General features: G+C 35.7%; 2 protein-coding genes across 4 annotated transcripts in view; one reads left to right on the top strand and one right to left on the bottom strand.

Annotated features, from left to right (window-relative positions):
- The window catches only part of IMMP2L (inner mitochondrial membrane peptidase subunit 2), an 867031-nt gene that overhangs the window by 400930 nt on the left and 446014 nt on the right, over positions 1-20087 (top strand). The gene's annotated exons all lie outside the window — the stretch shown is intronic.
- Positions 3541-20087, bottom strand: part of LRRN3 (leucine rich repeat neuronal 3) — a 36494-nt gene continuing 19947 nt past the window's right edge. The window contains exon 2 of the mRNA XM_059171588.1: positions 3541-6565. Coding sequence (XP_059027571.1) covers positions 4080-6206 — 2127 coding nt within the window. The 5' untranslated portion in view covers positions 6207-6565 and the 3' untranslated portion in view covers positions 3541-4079. The remainder of the gene's footprint in view (positions 6566-20087) is intronic.

Here is a 20087-nt window from a genome sequence, read left to right as displayed (position 1 = left end):
GGTGGTAGAGAAGAAGATCATTGTAGTTTATGACCATTTGGGTTGTTCAATATAGTAATCATATCTGGCAAGTATATGCTTAAAAAAACTTATTTGCTATAATTCATTATGGAAAGGGAGGGGAGAGGGAGAGAGAGAGAGTGGGAGAGATTGAGATTGGATCAAAGAAAATGTAGCCACAATTTAATCACTATTCACTATTAACTATCTCCTAGACTGCCAACATTGGGATAATCCTGAAGATGCTGTTTAATAGTGACATATGCAATGAGGATTTTGTTTTTTTTTTCTGATACTTGATGATGGTTGTGAGGATATTTCATTGCAGTTCTCCCTTTCTTTAGCAAACATATCTTTTTAAACTTTTAGTTTTTTATTATTGGCTTTATTTGTTATTCACATATCACTTCTGATTTTTCATATGAAAGACTAATCTATGAAATTTTAAGGTTTTCCTTCATAGTAAGTAGACATGCCTCTTGATTTAACCAGTTTAAGGATAGTATTAGGCTGGTATTTGTGTGTGAGTGTATGTGTGTCTGTGTTAAAATCCATAATAAATTTGAATTAAGTTCTTATATCAATACAAGTAAAACCCTTTTAGATTAAAAAAAAAAAACTGATTTTTTTTTTTTTTTGAGTGTTATCATTCTGTAAAAGTATGTATTGACACTGGGAAGAACCCTCCAGAGAACATCGTTAACACATACTTGTGAAAGCAGTGATACATAACCAGCATGTAATCCAGTAGAATATAAGCCCTTTAATGGTGAAAAATTTGTCCTGTTCACTTCTGTTTTTCCGGTGAGTAATAGTCATGCAGTAAATATTTATTGGAAGTAACCAAAGAAAGTATAGTTAAGTAAATAGACTAAGGAATGATAATTTTAAACTTATGCTTTCTGATATGTAATTTTGCTTAAAAACTTTTTATCTAATTAGAATTAAATTTTAAGAATGGAAACAAGTATCAAAAGATAGATATATGTACCAATAATGGATTTCATTTCTTTCCTAAGCAAAATAGCACATGACTGGCAGCATATTGTTGGTTGGCTTTACTGACTATGACACATTTTGCTTTTTTTTTTAATACATTATTTGTATTCAACTAGACATGCTTATTTTCAGAAAATTTGAATTTTATTATATAGTATAAATTAGAAAATATATAATACTTTTAAAATCATTTTTGTGAAAAATGTTTTCTCCATACAAGGTGAGAAGATCAGTTGACATTCACAGTGGTAAAACTTCAGAGTTTCATTTTTTTTATAGGTAAAGTTTGCCATTGCATCTGTATGGTATCACCAAATTGTAGGTTATATGGTTTGAGTACGTGGACTAGTGCTTAATTTTATGTGAGGCTTAGAATATAACATAGGGAGTATGAAATACATTCTTATTATTGAAGCAAATGTCTTTTTGCTCTTATTGGCAATTTAGATGAAATTTTAAGCAAGTAAATAGAATCATGATTTGCTTTGAGCATCTGTATTTATTTGGCTGTAACAAAAATACTTCATTTCAGTGTCCACTGTTAGGTGATTTTTCTGAGAAAAATATAGCTTGAAGTGCATTTTAAGCTCTACACTGTTTGTTATAGTCCTTCAGGCAGGTAGGTTCAAAAGAAGCATACAAGATACCTGAGCAAGTTTTTGCTGACCTATGCAATACCTGCCTCCTAATAGGTCATATTTCAGTTCCTATATTTTTGACAAATAGCCTGGCTCTAAAAAGCTCTGTCCAGGGTGCTGAAACATCTCATGATGTATGAGCATGTCTTATTGATAAATTCTAATGTCAGCTTCTGGGTGATAGTGATTCATCAGAGTGTATAATTTTTGTTTGGGAAACACACTGAATTAGCAAGTTTGATATTTTGGAAGTGTTAAAATTAACACAGTTTGTCCTTTTGTTTTAAAGAGTTCATAACAATTACCTTCCAGATTGTCAAAAACAGCAGGATTTAATTAGAAGCTGTCAAAGCTACCATAAAAGCAAATGTCTACATTAACAAATAAATTAGTATGACTACAGTGCTGGAAATGTTTACAGGCCAGTGACATGTTGATAACATGCAGCAAGTTATTGTAAGAAAAGTTAAACACTTGATTATGAGCAGGCACAACAGCAATTAATGTAGAAGCCTTTTAGCTTTGTAGAGATAAGTGATTTGCCTATAAAAAGTATGGCTTATTATCTTAGATGATTTTTTATTATTTCAGGATTTTTTTTGTTCACAAATATATTTATTTTGCAGGACTGTAGGTTTTTGTTTGGAAATATGACTTAAAACCCTAAAAGATTTTCATTATTTTCTCCAAGTGAAATATTTATATTTCTTATTTTAGATTCTTTATTTAGCAATGTTTTTGTCACTTCAGTGATCCTCATTTTTTAAGCTGTGTTTTTTAAGTGTTTTAAATATAGGCATAGAGAACTACACTTAATATTTTTCTTTTCTTTTTAAAAAAGTTTATTTTTTTGAGGGAGAGAGAGACAGAGGGAGAGGGGAGGAAGGAGGAGAACATGTGTGTGGTGAGGAGGGGAGAGGGAGAGAGAAACTTAAGCAGACTCTGCACTGAGTTCAGAGCTGATGTGGGGCTTGATATCACAATCCTGAGTTCATGACCTGAGCCAAAACAAAGAGTCAGATGTCCGGTTGATTGTGCCACCCAGATGCCCCTCTTTTCCTCTAAATTAGTCTTAGAAGCTTTTTCTTGTATTATCAAAACTTTGCTCTCAAATTTTTATTAAACTCTGGAATTATCTGATTTATGTCATTTTTATATGGGGGTGAACCAAATAAAAGGCCAAATTTTATAAAATTGAACCTGATAAACTTATTCTACTAATAATCCAATATGTTTAAAGTAAAATTTTAAAATTCTAATCTTGGAAAATCCTAGTCTTCTAAAATCTAAAATTTGTTGTCATCCTGGGGAAAAGAATCATTCAGTCTGATCAGAACAGACTTCAAGTCAGCACAACTAGGTTAAGCTGCTATATAAGTATAAAAACCTCTCTCTTTTGGGTTCATGTCAAACATGTTTGGTTGTTAGATTTGCAACACAGAAAATTATTAGATTATTTGCTTATTACTGCAGTGAAGCACATCAGGTGTTCAGAATCAGAAATTTGAAAAGTAGACCTAAGTCATAAATCCTACCAAAAATTGGCAATATTTTCTGCAAAGCAAGCAGCTTACATTTGAGCTACTACTAATTATTAAAATGAAACTTCCAGTTCCTCAGATATTGGATTTACATTATGTGAACTTACCAATTAAATCTGCTCTAAAACCTGCTTGTTAAGAAAATATTTAACTGAATGCATGATATCCTTGAGGATTTGTTTTGGTCAATAAAGGGTTAAATAGAGTGTTGTTATTGCCTTTCAGTACAGATAAAGTGCTCTAAATTCATTTTTGTGCATTATAAAAATATAATTACAGGACCCAAAAAGTGCCTTAGCATTCAAAATTTCATTATGGAAAAACACTTTTAAAAAATATCATTTAAATGATACCTGATCAGATGACATTTCCCAGAAATTATTCTTTATTTAGAAACAAAAACAAGACAAAAGCAATTGATTTTAATCCAAAATGTATTTTTTTCTTATAAAAGAGGCCCACATACTCACTGTGTCTACTCTACAGAATTTGTCCATTTTATTACACCACGTGTCAATTCAAGTTACCTAGTCACTGCAAAAACTCGTGGCTAATATGTGTAATACAACACAGGAGGAGGTATTGCTCAGTTCAACTACTCTTATATACTTAAAAAAAATACAGAAATGTTTTGTCCACTTTAACTGTAGTCCAGACATAAAAGTTACATGAAAGTTCTAGAAAATGGAATTATTTTATTTGGTTGCCACAGTACCCTTTGAATCCAGTTAATTAAAATGCTGAACTTGTACATATTTCCCTTGGTCTGGAGCAGCATTGGTGAAGCTTAAACTTCTTTCTAGAAAGCCGTATTTCTCTGCCTTTTTTTTTTTTTTTTTTAAATTTTTCAAGCACAGCTGCAGTCTTAGCTTTTCTTTGAAGTAGGTTTAGTTAGTTGTTTTTAGGACATATTTGTTGGCACACCTATAACAGTTGCTTTCACTTCCAGTGCTGTACTTTTTTCTTTGCCTGTTTCCCAGAGGTTGATAAGAGGAGGGTAAAGCTCACTGAATGTGAAGGTTGGTTTCTGTACGTATTTCCTCATATAGCCATGTCCGCCATCACAGTTCATTTCTTGTGAGAGGCAACTGAAAAGACATATCACACCAATAATCCCCAGAAAGCCTCCAAGGCAGGCCATAAAGGTTGTGGTGTTACTCTTTTCATATTCTTTTCGATCAGGGTCCACACCTTTTGTGGTGACATTTACACATTGTTTTCTGGTTTTTTGATAGATGGTGGGGATATCAATACAAATTCTGTACTCAGTTGATGGGTTCAAATGAGTAAGATTATATACCTTGATATCAGATGGTATTCGGGCACTCTGGGCAGCCTGGGAATGTTCAGTCTTGACAAAGGCGGTCCACTTAACACTGGATTTGAGAATTTTAGAACTTGCTTTCCAAGACACCAGAACTGAATTGGCCTGAACATCTTTTATTTTAATATTTAAGGATTCATTGTTATCCTGGGGAAAAGAACCATCTACTTTGATCATAACAGATTTCAAGTCAGCACCAACCAGGTTAGTTGCTATACAAGTATATAGACCCCCTTCTGTTGGAGTTATGTCGTTTATATCTAGTGTGCCTTCAGAATGGACATAGAACTTGTCTTTCAGAGTATTAGGTAAGAGTTTTTGACCAGAAGGTGTTATCCAGTAGATTTCAGGCTGTGGCTCTGCAGTAGCTCTGCAATGCAAGGAAACATAGCTCCCAGATTCTAAATCCAGATTAGAAGGGAAGCTCTCAGGAGCTATAAGAGGGAGACAGATTTCCATCATTTCCCTGAAATGCACCTGCCGAACATTTTGGCCTTGGAATTCAGGTGGGTCCACACAAAATAGTGAGTCTGGCTCCATGAATCGAATGTTAGTTTTGTTCATATTAATCCAACGGATGACGCAGTCACACCTGATGGGATTGCTGTGTATGCTGATCTCCTTGAGGTTTGGCAGAGACTCAACTGTACCATGGTAGAGGGCACTAAGGGCGTTGCTGTTGAGCATCAGTGATTCCAGCTTGGGTAGCCTGAAAAATGCATTTGGGTGAATGTAAGACAACCGTGGGTTGTTTGTAGCTTCTATTTTTCTTAAATCTGGCAGGTTATCCACAGCAAGATTGTCGATGGAAATCAGCTCAGGCATATTATTTATTCCCAACTCTTTTAAGTGTAGCATATTGCTGAAATCACCCCTCCGTATTCTATTAATGGGATTTTTATTTAGATCCAAGAATTTGAGGTTTATAGCTTTCTGGAGAGCAACATGGGGCACTTTAATAAGCCTGTTGTCATAAAAAGAGATGCTTTCTAAGTTTTCAAGTCCAGCCAAGGCATTATCTGGTATTTCCGTCAGGTTTATACCAGCTATAACCAGGCTGCGAAGATTGATAAGCGGCTTAAAGTTCATGTCTTTGATTCTGATGATTGGATTTTCCCCAATCATCAGGATCTCCAGATTGGGAAGAGCATCAAACCACTTACTGTTGATCATCTGCAATCTATTTGAATTGAGATGAAGTCGAAGAAGATTATGGAGGCCAATAAAGGCTCCGGGTGAAATTGTAGAAAGCAAGTTGTGATTAATATAGAGTTCTTGTAAGTTGCTCAGTCCAGAAAGACATTTTTCAGGCAGCTCAGTTAGTTTGTTTTCCTCTAAATACACAGAAAGAAGCTGAGGCATCTTTTTTACATTAATATTGGTGACTGAAGATAAATTGTTTTGAGATAAGTCCAGGCCGGTGAGGTTTACTGGAAAGTCTATGGAGTATTCAATTTTTGCAATATTGTTAGTCTGTAGGAGCAGAATCTGTGTGTCAGCAGGCAATCTGGCTGGGAAATTTAAAAGACCTAAATCATTACAGTCCACTGTAGATGCTTCCATATAAATGGATCTGGGTGTAAACCAAGGTCTAATTTCACATGTACATAATTGTGGGCAATCTGCTTTTTTATCTACAGCTTGTACTAGTGTAGTGATAGCTAGGCCAAGTAGCACATGAATTCGGAGTGGCATGTCCTTCATCTTAGCTTTCTTCTTCAGAAATGTAATGGGCCCTCAAGGATTCCACAGTCACTGCTAGAAAGTTAAGTAAGACTTGATTGATAAGGAAAATAGTTGCATTTGTCAAATGATGAATGCCATAAAACTGCAGAGTTTTTCTTCATGGAAATACGTGCTGGTGCCACAGTTGTCTTGTCCAGAAATGTCATGCATGTTGGAGAAAAGATCACTATCTCCTTTATGAGAGAATACTGATACACTTTTTGAAGATGGAGTATGTATAGATGGTCACAGGAAATTGAGCAATTCATTTATTTAGGAGTGTAATATTCAAATCCCATGCTTGTTCAGTACTTGCAGGAATAGCAGTGTGATGCTGACTATAATAAAATGGAACATAAAAGAAAAAAGAGAAGAAGAGTTAGTCCAAAGAGGGAAAAATACCATAATTAAATCTCCATTAATTAACTATGATTATCTTATATATGATATTGTTTAGAGTTTATGATTAATTCACTATGTTTTGGTGATGCTGTCCTTGTGACTGTCTCTGGCCTACACATTGGACAGGCTGAGAAATTGAATCATTAGAAGGCTGATGTTAGGGATGCCTGGGTGGCTCAGTTGGTTAAGCTGCTGCCTTCGGCTCAGGTCATGATCTCAGCGTCCTGGGATCGAGTCCCACATCGGGCTCCTTGCTTGGCAGGGAGCCTGCTTCTCCCTCTGCCTCTAGCCTGCCACTCTGTCTGCCTGTGCTTGCGCTCTGTATCTCTCTCTCTCTCTAACAAATAAATAAAAACCTTTAAAAAAAAAAAAAAAGAAGGCTGATGTTATAGTAAACATAATGAATATGCTTCCAGAATTTTTCTGTTATTTCCAACCTTCTCTTGTTTATACCTGGTCATTTTGTTTATTATATTTGTCATTCTCTTTGATAAATAGTTATAGGGAAAAAGAAAAAAACCTTTCAAAGGTGATATCTTGCTTTTTCTCTCTTAGAGAAGAAAAATTAAATGCTTAAAAGCAAGTAATATTGTTAGGTTACAGTCAAATGATTTAGCCTGTGGTTTCTCGCGTTCCCAGGAGACAACATTTAGAACCAAATTCATGTTCACGCAGTGAACTAGTAGTAGTAGTAGTATTTAGCTGGATTTCCCATTTTCATTCATGTTTCTTTCTCGTATAAAGTGACTTGAATTTTCCAGTATTTGGAGGGGATTGTCTAACTTGCCATAGATGTGCCTGTACATTGTCATTCTTTACTGAAGCGCAGATTAAGGTTTGACTGTTTTATTTTTCCCTGAAAATAACTTACATTCCATTAGTCACTAACAGTGTAAAAGTAACTTTATTACATCAGTAAAACAGGCACTTAAGTATTCCTTTTTTAAATGGATACTGATGCCTTTATCACATAAAAATAAGCAATCCAAAATCAAGTTGCAGTTTCGATATGTACCATATTTTAAAATACCGCACTAATTTTACATATACACTTCATCAGTTGGACTGCTGGTGAGCTCTTCCTGCAAATGTCCAGGATGGCCGGAGCCGGCCTGGACTCTTCATTCTGGGACTTTCTGCCTCCCAGCAATGGTGGTCTGCTGATCATTTTGTAAATACTGTTGACTCATTCTAAGATAAGATGGGTGTTTCAACAACAGGGATAAATATTTTTGGAGATGTAGTCTCTAGAGAGAGAGAGAGAGAAACATTTTTTAAGCCAAAAAAAATTTTTTTTCCAAAATAAAAAATTTACAGTTCAAAATCAAACCTAATTTTTCTCTTATCCTTTAAGAGATGTGATTTTTTTTTTTTAAAGGTTTTATTTTGAAGTAGTCTCTACACTCAACATGGGACTCAAACTGCAAATCAGGAGTCACATGCTTTACTGACTGAGCCAACCAGGTGCCCTGAGATGTGATTTTATCTGAAATCTGGATCCTAAAGTCCAGATTGCTAATTGTCTTGAATTAAAAGTGTCTTTGCTTTTCTTTTTTTATCACTTCATCTATTTAATGATCTAAAATTCCATTTTTTTAGTTATTTTTTATTTTTAATTAAAGTATGGTTGACATACAATATTATATTCACTTCAGGTATACGGCATAGTGCTTCAACAGTTATATACATAACAAAATGCTCCTCATGATACGTGTAGTTCTCATTTGTTGCCATACTCAGTTATTACAAATTATTGACTATATACCTTATGTGGAACTTTTCATCTCTGTGACTGATTTACTTTATCACTGGAACTTCAAACCTCTTAATTCCTTTCACTTATTTCACCCATCTCCCCACTCCCCTCCCCCCCTGCAGCCCCCAGTATAGTCCTAGTCCCTAGGAGTCTATTTGTGTTTTTCTGCTGTTGTTTTTCATTTGTTCTGCTTTTTAGATTTCACATATAAGTGAAATTATATGGTATCTGTCTTTCTCTGTGTGACTTAGTTCACTTAGCACAGTCTCTTCTAGGTCTATCCACGTTGTTTGCAAATGGCAAGATTCCTTTTTCTTATTTTTTTCTTTTTAATGGCTGAGTCCATTTTTGTTGTTTTGTTTTTAAACTGGACCTTCTTCTGGCTATTATCATTAACCTCTTTCAAGTAGAGTCTGAGCCCCTTGAGGAGCGAATCCAATACAGCTCCTTCTTCAGTGAAGGTTCCTGATAAATCCTTGGCCCATAGGACCCTCCACGATCTGTGGTGTCTCTTCTCTTTCTCTGTATCTGTTCCTCACCTTCTGCCACTTCCCTCTGTCAGCAGTGCTCTGGGTACCTCATCTCGCTGCCTGGAATTCTCGTTTCTTTGTTGTGAGTTAACTCTTACTGTTACGTCAAACCTCAGGTCCAGCATCACCTCTCCGTGAAGCCTTCTGTATGAGCCCTTCCCTGCAGCTGTCCCTGTACCTCACTGCCCTCCGCAGTGATCCCGTGGCCCTAGCACACACCTCTGTCACACACCTAGCACCCATTCTCTGCCTCACTAGGTGTTTATCTCCCTGAGATCCTGAGGCCTGCCTGCCTTTCCTTTCCCAGCTCCCAGGCATGGTAATTAGAATGTAGTAGATTCTCCAGAAATGTTTCCAGTGAAAGCATAAATGAATTATATTAATAAATGTATATATTCATCTTCTCTACATATAATTTAAGCAATTCAATCTGTTTAATGGACTAATTTCAGTATTCAGCTGCTTCAGCTTGCATAAATCTATTACACAGAATGTATGTTGCAATATTACTAAAATCCAAAGACTAAATTTTAGTATAATCCAAAGGAACACATTGGACTTTAAAGAAAAGTCAATCTAGGGGCGCCTGGGTGGCTCAGTGGGTTAAAGCCTCTGCCTTCGGCTCAGGTCATGATCCCAGGGTCCTGGGATCGAGCCCCGCATCGGGCTCTCTGCTCAGTGGGGAGCCTGCTTCCTCCTCTCTCTCTCTCTCTCTCTGCCTGCCTCTCTGCCTACTTGTGATCTCTGTCTAATAAATAAATAAGATCTTTAAAAAAAAAAAAAAAGGAAAAAGAAAAAGAAAAGTCAATCTAACGTTATGTCTTCAGTTTATTCCTTAATTTTTTCAGTCAGCATTTAATGAGTACCTTCTGTGTTCCAGTTACTGAGTTAATAGCTAGAGGTTAAAAAAAAATGACCTGGACATGTTCTCTTCCCTCCTTAAGTTTTTAGTCTGGAGGAGGAAGCACAAGTAAACAGATGGTTACAATTCACTGTATAGCTGATATGGGAACACATAGGAAGGATACCTGACTACAACTGAAATAGAAATCTACTTCCTCTTTCTTCCCAAAGTGAAGAAACAGCCCAAGGTACAAGGTACAAAATACATTTCTGTGTGTTTCCATAAATCAGTCAGTTGAGAACTAAGAAAGCATAACTTCTGCCAATTAATCAGTTAACTCAACTTTCACCAGTCGAGCAAAGAGAGGCCTATATCCCTATGTTATCTAGAGGATTAGAAATATTTAAGATGAAACCTTCTTTTGGGGCACATTAACCTAATAATGCCCAATAATGCCACTTTTTAGTTTGAAATTCTTCTTCTCTTTTCTTCAATTTATATCTTTGTTTAATTAGAAACTCTTTTCTGACCTCATTTCATTATCTATATAACTGTATGTTAGATACAGCCACATTTGAACTAGATTTATTCTGGAAGCTTTTGAAAATAAGGAGAGTTGTGATAATAGTGAGCAAGGTCAAATTTTATTTCTCCAGATCTGTTGGAAGAAATTGTTAGTATGAGAAGCACAATGGAAGGTGTGGAAATTTTGCTTTTCTTCATTGTAATATTGATTTTTTTTTCTCATGTCTTTGGAAATTATTATGATGCTTTCACTAATGGACTTTTTGGCATAGATTGTTTGCAGAATAGTAAGGCAGTAATAATATCTCATACCATAGTGTTTTATGGTTTTCAAAGCCTTTTCTTATTCATTGTTTATTTTATGTTAATAAGGACCTTGTTGCGTTAACAGGAAGGTAACTTTAATTCCGCCCCCCCTTTTTTTAATGTAAGGGTTTATTTGAGACCTATCAGCTAGAGATCACACAGCTAATAAATGAGGGGTGACAATAGAACCCAGGGTTTGTCTTTAGGCCTAGGAATCTCTTTCTAATAATCCACACTGCATACATACATAGAGATGAGATGAAATAATTCTAACAAAAGGGTATTATAGTGATTTTATTTCTCAGCAGAGCTGTCATTCCTTGGTGTTCAGCTTTTCAAGGTTGGAAAATTAATTTTATCAATCTACTAATAGTGATTAGTGTGTGGTTCACAGTAACCAAACTCACAAGGGACACAACCAAAATGCCAGTACACTACAATGAGAAATATGACTGTCAGAAGAAATACGAACCCCCAAACCTGCTGGTGAGTTCCTTTGCTTTGTTATTAAAAAAAAAATTTGGAAATACAAGTTACAGTTCTGCAATTTGCTTGTGAACATAGGTAATTTGACATAACTGCTTTAGTAAAGACTATATATCACAGGCTTCTTGAGTCTCATGGCCCTAGGCACAATATTAGCCCCCAAGCCCCTGTGCTGGGAGACTTTTCCTGGGTTCTACTGAATATAAAATTGTCAGACATTAGATTGTTACTCTTATCAGATATGAGATTATTTGATTATTATTACCTCCCCAGATTATGAGATTATATTATTATGGGCTGTGTTCAACTTCCTTTTGATTTGATTATGTTAGCACATTTGATTGGTTGTTTAGTATCTAACCGAGGACCTCCAGTGTAGGGGTCGTTAATCAAATATGTGCAAAATAATAACTCACAAATGTGTCTTTCTATAATTTGTATTGGATGATAGCATATAGAAGAGCGATGAAGATGACTTTTTTTTTCTTCCCAAGTAACTACCAATAAGCAACACAGCCAGAACAGAATAAAGAGAAACAGATATACCCCCAGAGTCTTATGAATTTTTTTTTCTTATTGTCTGATAGTTAAAATGTATAAATATCACAATTGTATTACAAAGCATCCACTAGCAAAACAGAAAATGGTTTACTTTATAGGCAATGATTTGAAAACATAGCTGTTCTTTAAAGCCACATTTTAGCTTTACTGCTGAGAAAATGGTTTCTGCTGTTGGTCATTTTGGGATTTGGGCTAAATAATTATAATGGCGGTATTAATTTTAGGAGAGATTTTCTTCTTTTTTAAATTTTTTAAAAAATTTATTTTATTTTTTTCAGTATTCCAAGATTCATTGTTTATGTACCACACCCATGCTCCATGCAATACGTGCCCTCCTTAATACCCACCACCAGGCCCTTCCAACCCCACACCCCCTCCAAAACCCTCATGCATCTATATAAACATTTTAAAATATATTAAGCTAAATATATTCCTTCAAAATAAATTGACCAATTTCATCCCATTTTCATTTTTCAGAATTTTAATGCCATGGACCCTCTCACTTTTAGCCTATCTCTCCCCCAACTTTCCCTCTCCCATTTTAACTTTTTGAATGCATTGAAAAAAATAATAAACTTAAAAATCTTTTCAAGCTTAGAAAACTTACATCTCATGGTTATTGGTTTACTTCCATAATTTCCCCATATTCCATCAATATACTGGGGAATTTTTTCTTCTAAAATAAGAGTAGGAAAATTGTACTTCAAAAAATTAGTATTTCAATTTGTATTTTAAAGGTTTCAGGACCGTAGTTTGCTTTGGAGCCTAGCATAGGGACTGAAGCACAAGTCTTCAATAAATATTATATTATGCATGGCTAGATATAAAGTAGATAACATATAGGCAAGGTATTTTACTTTTCTTCCTTAAAATATAGTAAATAATTGGGGTACCTGGGTGGCTCAGCTGGTATAGTGTCTGGCCTTGGCTCAGGTAATGATCCCGGGGTCCTGGGCTCACGCCCTGCATTGGTGTCTCTACTCAGGGGGTAGCCTGTTTCTCCTTTTTCTTCTGATCCTTTTCACTGCTCATGCTCTCACACACTCTCTCTCTCTCTCCAATAAATGAAAAAATCTTTCAAAAAAATATGGTAAATAAGCCATGTAAACTATTTTTTACTGACAGTGTGTATTGTTACTAACATCATATACATTGTCATTTACTGATTCCCCTTTTTTAGGGTGAACATTCATGTATATGGTCCTATTCTTAGGACCAACTCATAATTAACAAGTTTCTTTTCAGTTGTTTGTTTGTTTTTTTTAAAGCAAAACTATTTCAGATAATTTTTGTACCTTTTTTTAGTTTTAAACACAACTGAATCTTTATTATATATTAAAGCAAATAAATTATAATTGACTACTATAAAATGTCAGAAGACAATGTTAATGACACGTCTCCAGGAATGAAAACAGACATCTCCAGGGAATGAATTATAGAAAGCCTCTTTTAAATGACTTGAACGAATGAGTCCTACAAGTTTAACGTCAGCCCCCATTAGAGCATATCATTTATCTACTCTTTCATTTATTCTTCTATTTGTCTTTCCCTAAATATTTGCAGAGGGCCTACTGCATCAGTCAGTGTGTTTTCATTTGTAATCTTGTAAGATTTGTGAAAACTTGGAAGATTAAAGATTATTTCTCATCGATGGAATATAATTTGACAGTTAAGGATTTTTGTGTGGGGGTGTAGTGGTTGAGAAGACCTTTTAGAAAAAGTTTTAAAAGCATTTTAAGATGTGGAGTTTTATTCACTTAAGAAACATTATTGACCAGCTATGTTTTGGCAGGCACTGTTGTAGATGCTGGAGAGTCAGCAATAAATCAGATGTAATATCTACTTTCCAAGTTCTCAGTTATCAAAGGAGTGGCTAGCAAAGGATGCCATACAACAGATTTGACCCAGTGAAAGTGTATGTGCTTCTCTGTGGATGTACCCAGGAGGGGTACTTCTGCTTCCCACAGAAGCAGCCTGAATGCTCTGTGTTCTGTTATGATACTGACTTAAAAAATCAACTGAAGTATACCAGGGAAACAAGGGGCGGGGAGGGGGGAGAAGATTTAAAATCCACTGTCAGATGAATTTTTATAATGCTAAAGCATACAAAGTGTGTCTTCTTCTCTGTTCCTCATTTTTTTTTATATTATAAAGACTATAGAGCCTGAAGAAGAAAAACATTTAGATATTTAAGTTTAAAAATTAGTGGAGACAGGAAGTTGCTATGGCTACATTAAAGCCCAGTTTTTCCTTTTCTTCTATAGCAAATTGCTAGCTAAGTTCATTTATGTAAGGAACTTAAATTCTGTTTTTCCATTATCTGACTTTATATTCCTTTGTTGTAATACTCAATCTTTCTTCAATTTTAATTGAAGGTTCCATATCCCAAAAGTGTTCTTGAATTATACTAAATGCATTCCCGTAAAAGGGTATTCATTTTTCCTTGAGAAATATTTATTTTCCAGTTTCAGAACTAATTAATTGTTTGACTTTATAGGTCAACTTCCAGGAAAAAGATAATGGTAACTAGAATAGTTTAATGAATGTTATCTTATAGTATTTATCTGTTAATAAAATTAAAATCAATACATGGGTGCCTGGGTGGCTCAGTGGGCTAAGCCTATGCCTTCGGCTCAGGTCATGATCTCAGTCAGGGTCCTGGAATCGAGAACCGCATCGGGTTCTCTGCTCAGCGAGGAGCCTGCTTCTCCCTCTCTCTCTGCCTGCCTCTCTGCCTACTTGTGATCTCTCTCTGTGTCAAATAAATAAATAAAATCTTTAAAAAAAATCAATACAGATGAAGAAAATTCGCTTTGTGATATGAAACATGGGTCAGGTTTATTAGATGGTTTTATAATTATGGAAAGGACATCTTACTTTCCTCTACTTCTGTGTTCATTTAAATTTAGAAATTGGTTATATGGTAGTTATGGTTCCTTACCATTCTAAAAGGTGTATACTTCTCTGTGAGCATGAAAGGTTTTTAAAATTATGTCTAAAAATAGTTGTGGGTAAACTGACTTATTCGATTTAAACCACTGTATTTAACTGATAGCGAGTTTACATTTAGTACTGTAGATCTATGTTATTAAAACATTAGGGTTAGTGAACTTTCGTCATGAGGTTTTTAAACGCTGTCAAATTAATTATATGGGGTTATTCCTACTTCATTTCATGTTTATTTCTACACAGTAGTAAATAAAGAAGAGAGTTACTTTAGTCATCAAATTAAGGCACACTAACCAAAGGGTAACTAAATTGCCTGGATTAGGTTCCTTGATTGAAAAATAAGTTGTCATTAACTATTAATACTGACATATATACAAATACAACCATTATAATTATTTGCTGAATTGAAATCTAGGGACTTTTTTTTTTTTTAAGATTATTTATTTGAGAGTGAGAAAGAGAGAAGGAGAGAGAGAGAGAGAGCAAGCACAAACTGGGGGAGGGGAAGTGGGGAAGGGCGAAGCAGACTCCCTGCTGAGCAGAGAGCCTCATGTGGGGCTTGGTACAGAGCTTGATCCCAGGACCCGGGGGCTTCATGTAGAGCTTGATCTCTGGGCCCCGGGATCATGATCTGAGTCAGAGGCAGATGCGTAAGTGACTGAGCCACCTAGGCACCCAGAAAGGTAGGGATTTTTGATACTCTTGAAGTTTCAGCCACCTGGATATATTTGGTAGTATCATATAAAATCAGCATATTTTTGGTGTCGTAAATTCTTAGGTGGAAATGGATATAGAGATCCATTGGTCCTCAACCTCATTTCAATTGAGAAACCCTTCACATAAATTCTTGTTCACATAACGTCTCACCTGTATTTACATTAAGTCAAACATAGGAGAGAAGATCTATTCTGGTTAGCACATGAGGTAGGGTGGTGTTGGAGAGTGTGGAAAGGCAGACATCTGGAAAGATCTAGATGGTACCCAGGTTGGCTTTCCTGCCCATAGCATCTGATCCTGAGTGGGCTCCAAAGACCTCACTTTCTGACCCATCCATCCTCTCTTAGAAATAAAATAGTCTAGGCCCTCAGATGTGAAATGACTTGTGCAAAGGTGGCTTATTCTAAAGGACTATTGAAAATATGGAGGGACTTTGGGCATTCTTTCTAGTGCAGATTCCCCCAGCATCTCAGTCTACAGGCCTGCCGCAGTTAGGTCGTTTTCCTTGGCTCTGACCGAATCCAGACTGGCTTCTCTCCTTGCAAGGTGGGAAGATTCCCCAAGTGGGGTGGGATAGCACTCAGCCTTCATGGTCAATGTTAGCCCCCTAAGGGATGGAGCAGGGAAAAAGGAAATGCTCAGGAAGAGAGTGGGTTTAGTGGTAGCAGTTAATAATAATACATCAATGCCACACATACCCCAGGTGCCACTGGTCTCACACCTTACGTGCATTCTCACAGGTAATCCTCGAGTCTGCTCTTTTTGTAGACACTGTCATTACCCTTACTTTTTGTATATAGGGCCAAAAAGGTTAAATGACTTGCCAGATCACTCTCCCTCAGATGTACATTCAGATCCCTTCATTTTGCTTCTGAAGCCCCATCTTAACCTTTAACTTTGTTAAATTAATTAAACAAAGAGGCAGTTAGACTAAAGTGGCCCTAAGGTTACTAGGGGCCCATGCAAGCAAACCAAAATCTAAGCTAGTCGATGCCTCAAGGTTATAAAATTGAAACCAACCAGAAATGGCCAAGTTGGCTTTAAACCAGAGTCAATCAATAATTCTCTGTCTTTGCTCCTGCACTTTCTCTATAAAAGTCTCTCTCCAAGTGCCTGTCAGTGACGGCGCTTCCTGGAATATTCTTCAGTTTATCCTTTAATACTAGCAAACTCTACTTTCTCTCAAATGTTTATTAACATAGCACCCATCACTTTATTATCTATTCAGAAAGGTCTTCCCTCTTACTGGATGGGTACACTGGTTTTTCTTATTTGTTTCTTCTATGGGGGAAAAATATGCAAATGAAATTTCAAAGGCAGCCCAGTGGGAGCTAGGAAAAAAACCCCATTTTCTGGGTCTAGTTTTGTTGTGCCAGTCAGATAAACCATATTGTTCTCTTAGTTCCATGCTAAATGTGTGGGGTTCAAATGAAATTTTCACTGTTGTTTCCAAATTGATTATTAATGTTCTTTGAAATCCCATAGACATTTCCTACATATTTGCCATTATACAGAAGTCTGTTAATTAGAGCAAAATTATTTTTGTTATTGGACAGAATTTGTGTACTGAAATGTAATGGATATCCATGCAGTTAATGGATCCTATCATTGAGATGGATTTCCTTAAATTCTGGCATTATCAGATTCTCACATCAGATATTTTGAGATTCTCAAACTGGCTTGGATTCTCCCCTGTCCTTATGATAGGAATAGCTATAGATACAATGAAAAAATAACCAAGTGGGTAGATTTGATATTATTTTGTGTCCCTCTCATGTTCAAGACCTTATATTTGAATACAGAGAACATTCCTACGGATCTTAAGTCATGTACTATTTCTATCCCTTATGAAATTAAGCTTGGGATGAATTTCTCTTAGAGAAACCAAGAGTAACTTAAATAGCACAATTCTTTTTTTCTCCCAAATCTTAAAATATGCTGTTAGGCAGATTTCGAGGAAGTCTTGGACATTTTATCTTTTTTTCTTCTACTGTTTTCAGATTTGAGGCTTGTGCTATGTGGGGAGATGCACAGGAATAAAGTAAAACAGGGTCAGGATAGTTTTCTTTAAAAAAATTATTCCAAATGTGGCACCCCCAAAACATGAGATTTGTGGAAGCTAGTTATAGCATAGTGGCAACCGAGAAAGATAATTTTCAGTGCAGAGATTCATCCTTTATAATTTTCTTTTAGAAAGTGGAGAATGAAATCCGAGTCTCATAAGTTTCATACTGGTATAGTGATTTCTGTTTACTCACAAATTACCAGCTTGTCATGATACTGTCATTTCTCATTATGAAAAGAATTTTGACTTGTATTTATTTTTAATTATAGTTTTTGCTCAACCAAGCACTTCATAAATAGCATTATATCTGAAGTTGATTTTTGTACATGATTAGCAAAACAAATGATATTTCTAAGCCAGAACTCATCTCTTTAAGCTTGTAGTCTGTGAGAATCACTTCATGTATTGAGGAACTGTATAAGAAAGCACAACACCCCTTCATTCAATATTATGTGAGAGCCAGTGGATTTTGGTTGCCTGATCTACCTTTTTAACTTATTTTTTTATTATTTCCTTGTTATTTAGCACTTGGTTAGCCGAGAGTGTAGGGGTCTACACATTCACTTATCTTAGACTGGAGTATAAGCATCTTATTTTCCAATTTGGGAACAGACTAATGGAAAGCTTGCTTCAGGTTATGATTGAACTATATAGGTCTCTATTTGGGTGATTGACAGTGCTTTGACAACAGTGTCCTGAAAGCTTGTAAACCCAAGAATTGAGAAAAGACCTTGTGACCTGTAGTGGCTTCATTTCTAAAGATGCCCCTTAAGTGCTATTTTTGTTATACATAATTACATAATTTTTGTAATACTTTTAAATAATTTTTGTAATACATAATTTTTGTAATACTCTTAAATAAATAAGCTCAAAGTCCTTCCAACATTTTCCCTGATGTAAATAGAGTCTTATTGATAGATAAATTTACATAGAGATTTTAGTTTTTTTCAGGTTTTCATCATGTTTACATTTTACACTTGTGTCAAACGAAGGCATACACATAGGGTATGAATTTTACCAGGATCAGAAGTAGTCTATGAAAGGATTCCTAAGACATTTAAAAATTCATAGAGAATTTGAAAAATTTTTTTTATTTGTATCTCAAAATAATTTATGTATTTATATGGGAAAAATAATTATTCTCTTGGCAAAATGTGTGCCTGCATGTATATGTCTATACGAAGATCCCTTTAGTTCTGTTCAGAAAATCTTCAGTGTGATTGGCTAAACTCTTGTACTGAAGTTTCCCATTTTGCTCCAGTTTTTATTCCTATCAGTAGGTATGTAGGGTAATTAATTTCATCATGCATGAATTTGTATTTAAAAATTTCACGTGGGTGAAGAGGAAATCTCTTCCTACATAAGCTTTCCTTTTTTCCTTGATACTTTTGATTTCAAAAAAGCTCCTTCTTATTGGTCCCTTCCAGCTTATTTGGGAAGCTAGTGCAGTGGGATGATTTGTATACGATGCCATCCTTTTATCTTCAGAGACATTTCCAGCTACATTTGGAGATAGTTTCCCTAGCAATCCTGATTGAATGACAAGAAATAGTCACAGTATTGCCTTATTGTACAATGGTTTGGAAATGCATGTCTCCTGGAGACCTGCTATCAATTATCCTGCATTTCAGATGAAAGCATCTGAGATAATTATGCCGATAATTCAAGCAATTTTTAAATCATTTTCTTCTTCCTTGGAAGACAGCCAAAAGCCCTAACCTAAGTCTCTGAGGTCTCCAGTCTTTGATTCACCTAAGACTGTCCATATTCCTGGTGTAGTTAAAAGAAAAGAGTGATTCCAGCTTGGGTTGATTCTATGCACCAGGTACATGCACGCTGCCTTGTGTTTCTGATCTTACAAGCATTGTTCTCCCTTGGTCTTAAATGTGAGAACACATGATGAACATATATATGTACCCCTCCCATCTCTCCAAAGAAACAAGAAAAATAGTTTTTTCTATATTGGTGCCACAAGTAAATGCTTTCCTACTGATTTCAGGAAGGGTGGCTTTTTAAGCAGAGATATGTTGCAAAAGGATGGTAGCAAAAAGGTTTTTATTTTTATTTTTTTAAGATTTTATTTATTTATTTGATAGAGATCACAAGTAGGCAGAGCAGCAGGCAGAGAAAGAGGGAGAAGCAGACTCCTGGCTGAGCAGAGAGCCCAATGTGGGGCTCGATTCCAGGACCCTGGGATTGTGACCTGAGCCGAAGGCAGAGGCTTTAACCTACCAAGCCACCCAGGTGCCCTGCAAAAAGATTTTTATTACCTCTGTACTTCATGATTAACTCAGTTTGGCAAAAAGTCATTGGTTTCTAAGGAAGATAAGAAAGCCTCTGGACAAAAGTCCTATGATGTACTACAGGTAGAGAATGAAGAACATTTTGTCTGTGATATTATTAGAGAAAACTCAAAATTACATTCCAGAGAAGAATGTTCCTCTGACAAGAACTCAGGGCAGAGAGTCTCCGGGCAGTTCAGTTTCTGTTCTGCCTGTGATCAAATATTGTTTTTTTCTTTGCTACTAAACATAACAGCATAGATATCAGTGTATTTTCTATTTTTACTGAGAATTATGAAAATAAATTTGGAAAGGAATTGAAATAAAATGAGCTCCTGTGATCAAAAAATTTCTTCAAACGCAGTGAATAAGAGAATAAATCACAGCACCACATTTCAAGTGTGTCATGGGTCAGCACGTGGCTGCCACGAATCCAG

The sequence above is a fragment of the Mustela lutreola genome, chromosome 4 (genome assembly GCF_030435805.1).
Source record: "Mustela lutreola isolate mMusLut2 chromosome 4, mMusLut2.pri, whole genome shotgun sequence".
NCBI classification, from domain to species: domain Eukaryota; kingdom Metazoa; phylum Chordata; class Mammalia; order Carnivora; family Mustelidae; genus Mustela; species Mustela lutreola.
Note: the sequence above shows the minus strand (reverse complement) of the source record. Positions and strands in the feature narration are given on the sequence as shown.